The 9,005-nt window shown below is 36.7% G+C and overlaps 1 protein-coding gene across 1 annotated transcript; it reads left to right on the top strand.

Annotated features, from left to right (window-relative positions):
* Positions 1–3,208, top strand: LOC127091364 (cycloartenol synthase). The gene is made up of 13 exons (XM_051029990.1): positions 1–41; positions 502–535; positions 679–741; positions 1,006–1,290; positions 1,340–1,519; positions 1,609–1,731; positions 1,818–1,916; positions 2,073–2,129; positions 2,207–2,253; positions 2,332–2,475; positions 2,566–2,827; positions 2,903–2,986; positions 3,071–3,208. Exons 1-13 carry the CDS (start codon positions 1–3, stop codon positions 3,206–3,208), a joined length of 1,557 nt encoding a protein of 518 aa, XP_050885947.1.
* The last annotated feature ends 5,797 nt before the right edge of the window (positions 3,209–9,005 follow it).

Genomic DNA, 9,005 nt, shown 5'->3' with positions numbered 1-9,005 from the left:
ATGTATTTTGTTTCTTCTTCTTCTTCGGTTTCTGAGAGAAAGTGAGTGAGTGTTGAGAGATTTGAGAGAGGTTTGGGTTAGAATTTCTGATGCTGATAACTTGAATTATTTTTGGGGTTTAAGGGTAATGGTGGCTTGCCTTAATTGTTTAGGGTTGCTCCACCTCCTTCTTGCTCTGAGTGTGCTTCTTTTTATAGTGAAAATATTAGGGTTTGGTTTGATTTCTGATAAGGCAAAGCAAAGGGGATAAAAGAGGGTAATGAAATTGTTGTTGCCAAACAATGTTTTCTCCAATGTGTGTTGGCTTCTGAAAAGCAATTGCCGTTGTACTTTGAATGTTTTTCTTGTCTTGTTTTTGACTGATGTGGATTTACTGCGGTGAAAAAGTAAATAGGTGAATTTATGGTTTTTTGTGTTTTTGTGAATTGTGCTTTGAACATTGCTAATGTGGAACGTTAGGGATTGATATTGTTGCATTGATTTTGCTGTGAACTGATGCAGGTTGGCTCATGTTTTTATGTTGAAAGATGGAATTGTTTGTTGTAGCTTTGTTCTTTGACTCATCTCATGGTGCATTGACCTTGCTTGTTGCAACTTTGATGATGGAATGATATTGTTTTGATGGGCTGCTTTCCCATAGCTTATGGTCCATAGTGTGAGGGAATGAACCTGTTGCAGATGATATTGCAGTTGATATGGCCAGGCGACTATGGTGGTCCATTGTTTCTTTTGCCTTCTTTGGTATGTAATAATAATTATACCATTTCTCTCTATTTTTGAAATGAAATATGTTAGTTAGTTGTAGAAGTAGTTAAATCTGTTACTTGTAGGCTAAGGAATGCTATACTATAGTTGGTCCATCGTAACTTATGCTGCAAGTAACATAGTTTGTATATAAGTGAAGCTTGTATTCGTTTCTTCTTCAATGAGAATTCACCATTCTCTCAATAAATATCTCTTTTGGAGCATTATAATCTGAATTATTTGATTAATTATGTGATATAGGTGATAGGATTATGGGTGACTGGGGCCTTAAATGCAGTGCTAACGTCAGGACATCAAACTGAAATGCGACGCTATCTCTTTAATCACCAGAACAAAGATGGAGGGTGGGGACTGCATATAGAAGGTCCCAGCACAATGTTTGGCACAGCTATGAGCTATGTAGCATTGAGATTACTCGGAGAAGACATCGACGGTGGAGATGGATCCATCGAAATAGCAAGAAAATGGATTCTTAATCGTGGCGGTGCCACTTCTATTCCTTCATGGGGAAAAATATGGCTTTCAGTAATGCTCTATCATTATTCATTAATCAAATGCTACCTGCATCCACCTTATGAATTACAATGAATCAAAATATCTATGGCTGGCTGAGGATGGAATGAAAATGCAGGGATATAATGGTTCTCAATGTTGGGATGTTGCTTTATCTGTTCAAGCTATTTTGGCTACTAAACTTGATGATGAATACGGTTCGATGCTTAAGAAAGCTAATAATTTTATAACACACTCACAGGTAATATTGTTGTATTTTCAGTAAAAGTTCTTAACCTTAAGAAAGTAACTAAGATAAACATATGAAAATAAAGTATTTTGTTTTTGAAGGTGACAATGAACAGGTCCGGCGATAGTAATAGCTGGTATCGCCACATTTCGAAAGGTGGTTGGCCTTTCTCAACTCAAGACAATGGTTGGTCTGTATCAGATTGTACTGCAGAAGGCTTGAAGGTCACACAAACCTATATTTCAATCACCTAAACTCTTTTGATTTAAATTTGAGAGAACCACATATCTTTTCTCTATGGTATTTTCAGGCAGCCATTTTGTTGTCAAACCTGTCATTTGAGACTGTTGGGAATGCAATGGAAACCGAACAATTCTGCGATGCGGTCAATTTTATTTTATCCCTGCAGGTATATGTTTGGATTAGGATGGAGTAATTAAAAACTCTAAACAATTTAAATACTTTCAGGAATAAAAAGAATGGTTTTGTTAAAATTTAATTAGAACTTCAACAGTTCAACCACATGGCTTAATCATTTTGGTCCTCCACATTAAATATATTCCAGAATAGAAATGGTGGATTTGCATCCTATGAGCTCACAAGATCATATGCATGGCTGGAGGTACAGTTGATTACTTTCTCTAGTTACTTTAGATTCAATTCTTAAATGATTTGACACTTTATTCGTTTCTGTCACAGAAACTAAATCCAACTGAAACATTTGAAGATATCGCCATTGATTATCAGTATGTACCTCACATTGACACATTTTCTTGTAATGTTTTCTATGTCGTTTGAATTTGTAAAAAATGAGTCTGTTATAGGTATGTAGAATGCACATCAGCAGCGATTCAAAGTCTCACCTTATTCGCTCAACGATATCCGCGGCACAGGAAGGTGGAAATAGAGACCTGCATTGCCAAGGCTGCAGACTTCATTGAAAGCATACAGCTAGCCGATGGCTCATGGTTTGGTTTGGTTTGCTTTACTAGTCCAAGAACTTAATTACTCGACAAAAACGATTTCGAAATGATTTTAGTTAATGAACAAAATTATAGGTATGGATCATGGGGAGTATGCTTTACATATGGGACATGGTTTGGAATAAGTGGGCTTATAGGTGCAGGTAAGAGGTACAAAGACAGCAAAAGCATTAGAAAGGCGTGCGAGTTTTTGCTTTCGAAACAACACAAGATTTCTGGTGGATGGGGTGAGAGCTATCTTTCATGCCAATACAAGGTATACACAAACCTGGAAGGAGATAAGTCTCATGTAGTGAACACTGCTTGGGCTATGTTGGCACTAATTGAAGCAGGCCAGGTAACATGAAACTAATTGAGCTAAATGCTGAGATTTGTTTACAACTAAGAGCGTTATCGATATTTTATGGTATAGGCGGAAAGAGATCCCGCTCCGTTGCATCGTGCGGCCAAGGTTTTGATCAATTCACAAATGGAAAACGGGGAGTTTCCTCAACAGGTAACAATGAACATCTGTTGCTATGCAGTAGACATGTAGTGCATACTGATGAGAGATAGCTGATAAGATACATGTTTTGTGCAGGAAATAATGGGAAACTTCAACAAGAATTGTACTATAAATTACTCAGCATACAGAAACATTTTTCCTATATGGGCTCTTGGTGAATATCGAAGTCGGGTACTGCTTTGTCTCGACAAAAAGTCGAGAGCAACTGGATAATAGAAATAAGGTAAAGAAACAAATGTCTATATTGCTTTACTTGTTATTCACTTGCATGGTCTCTTATGTTTAACTAATCTCTACCCTTTCAGCTACACAAGTGCCAGCAAAACAAAAGGACAGTAAGAGCTGCGAAGTTTATGTTGAATAAAACACTATTGTGAAATGTAAATTTCAATTTAATTGATGTGATACAAATTAGTAAGCTTTACCCAGAGCAACATTGGTTATCATGCTTCAAGCAGGGACAAAGTGGTTCAAGGTGAAAATATAACAAATATAACAAATTATAACAAAAGAAACAATGGACCATAAGCTATGGACCCTGCTGGATGTTTGAAGGTATCAGTTGATATTGCAGTTGAGCCGAATGCAGCATTACCATATCCTAGCGATGATTCGGATGCAACAACGGTGCACGAAGCAGTAGGTTCGTTTGTTGCATGGCCGACAAACCTCATATGCGTAGGATATGAGGTATGCTTAAAACTTATGTTAACTTTAATGTGTATATTCAAAGTTTAAAATTTATGCTTAAAATTTAAAATTTACTGTACATATGGAGGTAGGGATTTTCGGCTTTGATTACGACCAAATGATTGGTAATGAAGACTTCATGCAAGTTTTTAGTCATGAAGAAATCGGCATCACCGTTGTCAATACATATATTAGGTAAATCCGGTCTACTTTGTTTTATTAATTAAACAACTTATGTTAATGATGTTTACTTTATGTTAATCCGGTTTACTTTATGTTTCAAAAGAGGTGTTAATGATGTTTTTATATTAGGTTTTTGTATGACAAATTGATGCGCCCCAATGGTTTGGACGTGTCATTCGGATTCTTAGCACCCGCGACCGTCAACTTAGGTTTAATCTTAAGTAGACCGGATACCGTGACGGAGTACGTTCTTCGGATCCTCATGGACAATAAAGATGCGGAGAAGTTGTTTTTTATACCGTTTAATACCGGGTTCCCACCGATGTATGTATTTCTAACTTATGAGTTATTTTTATATTTACACATATCTCATATAATTAAATAGTTGGAATTAATTCAAAATATGTTATATTATTATGTAGTACTTTGATGAATTCAAGTGTGCATTTTATACAAAGGATCAAGTGGACGAAATCAAAGAGGAGTGGTGTCAATTCATGATAAAGCTCAATGTTTGTTCATAAATTTGTGTAATTAATGTGTACATTTGTAGTATATGTTATGACTTGTAAATGTGTACATAAATTTGTATATATTTTGATACATTTAAGGCAAAATTGGTTTGAATTGGTATATATATATATTTGTTAGCCAAAAATTGGTAGAAAAAAAGGCCAAAATGGCATATATAAAATGTGATAATTGTCTGTCAAAATCTGGTTGAAAACAGGTAGAAATTCTGGTTTATAAACCTGGAAAAAATGTGGTTTAAAACAAAAGCTTCAAAAATTTTCGTATACCTTAGACAGCGCTTTTAAAAAGCGCTGTCTAAGGGGGGGATTAGAAAGCGCTTTAGGCAAAAGCGCTGTCTAAGGGGGGGGCTTAGACAACGCTTTTTGAAAAGCGCTGTCTAAGGTATACCTAAAAAAATTAAAATAGGAGGGTCTTAGAAAGCGCTTTTGGCCAAAGCGCTGTCTAAGGGGGTGGGGCTTAGACAGCGCTTTTCAAAAGCGCTGTCTAAGGTATACCTAAAAAATTTAAAATAAGAGGGTCTTATAAAGCGCTTTTGGCTAAAGCGCTGTCTAGGGGGGGGGGGGCTTAGACAGCGCTTTTAAGATTTAAAAAAGCGCTGTCTAAACCTTTAGCAGCGGAGGTTTAGACAGCGCTTTAAAGCGCTGTCTAAGGCTAAAAAAAGCGCTGTCTAAGGTCTTGTTTGTTGTAGTGTCCGAAGTTGGTTCGGTACATGACGATATGCAATCGATCCAAAAACACGCAAATGATTCAAATTCGGTTTGAAGCCACTCCAAGCCTCTTCCGGTGTGAGTTTCTCCAGCTTCTTAGTGGGACACCTATTCAAAAAGTAGGTGGCTGTAGACACGGCCTCACCCCACAATTCCTTAGGTAAATTTTTCCCACAAAGCATACTACGCACCATGTTCATTATTGTACGATTTTTCCTCTCGGCAACCCCGTTTTGTTGAGGCGTATACGGAGGCACCACCTCACATACAATTCCCTCAAGATCATAAAACTTCCCAAACTCACTAGAGGTATACTCACCTCCACCATCCATTTTGAGAATTTTGAGCTTCCGACCGCTTTGGCGCTCCACCATGGATTTGGAATTCTTGAAAACTCCAAATACCTCATCTTTTCTCTTGATAAGATATGTCCAAAGCTTCCTACTAAAATCGTCAATGAACGTAACAAAATATCGATTGCCACCATAAGTCTCTACTTGCATCAGTCTGCAAACGTCGGAACATACCACCTTAAGTAAGCCTTTGGTTCTTCGACCCACATCTTTGCTAAACACATTCTTGTGTTGTTTAGCCTTCACACATTCCTCACACAATTCAGTTGGAATACTAATGTGTGGCAGCCCTGTCATACCCCGATTTTGATCCTGAAAATTTTTCATTTTTCATTTGGCACTTGGCCTAAAGTTCATTTGCATCTAAGATCCATGGAACCTTAGTCCATTATTGCATTCAAATGTATCAATACATGAAGAAAAAAACTACAATTTTGCCATGTTGACAAAAGTCAACTATATGACCATTGACACTTTCCAAGTTCTAACTCATGTTCATGTTCACTTTTAACCATGCTCATTATAAAGTCCATTTCTTTATTTTGTTCATTTTCATTTTATACCCTATTCTTCTTTCACCTTCTAATCCATTCCTATACCATACATAAACCAATTGAATTTCAGTATGTGTAATCGACCACTCAATTTCTCTTCAAACCATACAATGTTGTATTAAACCATTAGTTCAAATTACAACATAAGATTATGATCAGTTAGAGAGAAGATGCAAAATGGTTTGATTAATCTTGGGGGATGGGGGCATATCTTATTACCATATATGAACTTGTGGTTGCGGCAGATAGCAATTTCTGAGATGTTATTCCTTGAGTCAACCTGCCAGTTTAAACCACGAGTCGGCATTGCATAGCAGGCCAGCAACTGCAAAACATCATAACAGAGAAACAATACACAAAAAACAAGTAGCAGATGAGCATTTAATCCACAACATTAACCTGCACCAAATCAAGCAAAAACGACACAATTCACATTACCTGCATCTTACAAACATAACAGTGCAAATGGAAGTTTTAGTCCTCATCACATCATTATCAAGTCCAAATAGCAGCTTCTGTCCCGACAACACGGTTACCGCTGCCAATGAAGAGATTCAAGATTTGTCATTCAGATTTGTTCTCTCTTGACCTTGATGGAAAGATCCTGAACAAGCATTATGATGTAACCAAACATGTTGCATCATCGTGCCGAAACAGAAGCATAGACGAAGTGAAGCCTTGTAGCACCAGGTTTTGGAGCTCGCACCAATTCGTGCCGCTTACAGCAGAGTACATCTTATCCTTGTCAACCGTGAATGGATGCAGACTTGTTGCTGCAACATTAAAGCCATCATACCGTTAAAAAATTGTAAATGGAATAGAAAACCTTTAGGGGACGTTAACTTGGATTTCTGAATAACGGAAACTTATGGATGGAATAGAAAGCACCAGCTATTAAAATCAACCAGCGGCCAATGCAATTTCGTGCAGAATTCCAAACTTGACAAACCTGCAGCGGAGAGAAATGAAGGTTAAGCATGTCAATCTAACAGAATTCCACAATCAACATAACCTGTAGGAAGCCTAATTCCGCAAAAATCTTCAATAAGACATCAAACCACTCATGAATTTTCACCAAGTTTTCACTGTAGTAAAACACAAGTAATTAGCAAAGCGTTAAAATTCAAAAAGTAACCCAAAAGGGATTGAGACGAAATCAAAGCAAGAAAACGTAGGTTCACATTACCGTTTTCAGATCGAGTACCAAATAAGGCAGACCAAAATCTGAGCACCCTAAAGGGATTTCGCAGAGACGCCCTTTTGATCTCCATGGGCCAATCTGAAACCCTAGTTGTTGAGTATAAAAGGTGAGAGGGGAGAGGACGAAAGGAGGAAAGGAAAAACCCTAAATCTTGGAGGCGGAAAAAACCCTAAATGTTTCCAAACGAAAAACCCTAATCTTGGAGACGGCGAAAAATCCAGAAGAGAAGAGGGAGCTGTAGCGAAAAACCAACATTCTCCACTGAAAAGCTGTCGTGGGAGTTCTTGGAAACCACCGCCGAAGGTGAGAATTATTATTTGCTTTTCTTTGAGAACCATGGATTTGTGCATTTTAGGGTGAGAGTAGGGTATTGTGAGGTTGGTGCAAGCGAGTGAGAGATGACGGGAGATTGAGAGTTCGAATGATGTCGAGAGTGAGAGAGATTGAACTAGGGCGAGTGAGATTGAGGGAGTGAGGACGACGAATGATTTCTAGGTTCGGCAATGCGTTATCACTATCTTTTTCTTCTTTTATTTATTCTTTTTTTAAAACAGACAATTAAATCCCACCAAGTGACCGTTTAATTTTTTCAATTTGTCATTAACTGTGGTCTGTTGGTATTAGTGTTCATTAATGTATGGTTATCCCCACCCAACAGCCAGGCGGCTAGGGTTACCCTTTGGGATTCCTCCATTGTTTTAATTAGTTGTCCATTAATAGTAGCCCACCTCTTTTAATTAGTTTTTATTCTAAACTATCTTCAGCTATTCCTATTCATATATTCAATTTATTATTAAGATAACAAATGACCATAAGTGGCCTAGTGGAGAGAGAGCAGTTTCATTTTCTATAGTGAGATGGGTTTGATACTTGGGAGTAGCATATCTCCATATTTTTATTTTTTATGCTTACTATTTCATTTAAATTATTATAATTTCTTACTCTTTATTTTACTTTTATATTTTTTATTAATTTAATTTAATCGTTATTTAGTTGTTTAGATTTTTAAATGTTTACTTTTTAGATTTAATTAATGGTTGACTTTCCTGTATTGGGTATTATTCGATTAGTCGATTTTTGTGTGTTAGTTAATTTAATTAGGTTATTGGTATCCATGTTCATACCTTTACATATATAAATAATCGCATTCAAATTCGCTAAATTTTCGATTTAAATTTCACTAACTTTCCATAGTTTAGACATTTAATTTCATTTCCTCCCATTAGAATCTAGCATTCTGGTGGGAACCCGATTATATATAAAATTAATTCGATATATGTATAAAATAGTAAAATTAATTTTATCCCTATAATTTTATTTTATTTTTAAACTATCTTTACAACCCGATTAAATTCCTTTTTTTAAACACGAAAGAAGAGGACCATTCGAATCTTGCATTCTGGTGGGAACCCTCGAATAATCCGTTCTGAGCCACGCGTTTTGGGTTAACCATTCATTCTTTTCCTTCATTCTTAAAACACTTAATAATTAACTTGGACAAAATAAGGGCCGTTGGGATCAAGCATTCTGGCGTAACCCTTTGAACATTTGATTCTTATCAAGTGTTCGTTGTCCATTAAATAACTTTCTTAAACTCAAAAGAAAAGGACCATTGGAATCTAGCATCCCGGTGGAACCCTGACTTAACGATCTCGGGGCTTATGTCTCGTTTTTATAAATATCCGTCTTTCAAACTCAAAAAATACTTAATTCCTACCTTAACACTTTTTCAATAAAAGATGGAAATGGAACATGGTGTATACCGTGCACTCCTGAGATTAAGATTCA

Source organism: Lathyrus oleraceus, chromosome 1 (assembly GCF_024323335.1).
Source record: "Lathyrus oleraceus cultivar Zhongwan6 chromosome 1, CAAS_Psat_ZW6_1.0, whole genome shotgun sequence".
NCBI classification, from domain to species: Eukaryota; Viridiplantae; Streptophyta; class Magnoliopsida; order Fabales; family Fabaceae; genus Lathyrus; species Lathyrus oleraceus.
This window is presented reverse-complemented; position numbering and strand designations above follow the sequence as displayed.

What these genes read in the sequence shown, in the direction of transcription:
- LOC127091364 (XM_051029990.1), top strand. Translation starts at nt 1, where the DNA reads ATGTATTTTGTTTCTTCTTCTTCTTCGGTTTCTGAGAGAAA. An exon ending in TTATGTTGAAAGATGGAATT is followed by an intron (nt 536 to 678) that starts GTTTGTTGTAGC and finishes AACCTGTTGCAG; the next exon opens with ATGATATTGCAGTTGATATG. An exon ending in ATTTTATTTTATCCCTGCAG is followed by an intron (nt 1,917 to 2,072) that starts GTATATGTTTGG and finishes AATATATTCCAG; the next exon opens with AATAGAAATGGTGGATTTGC.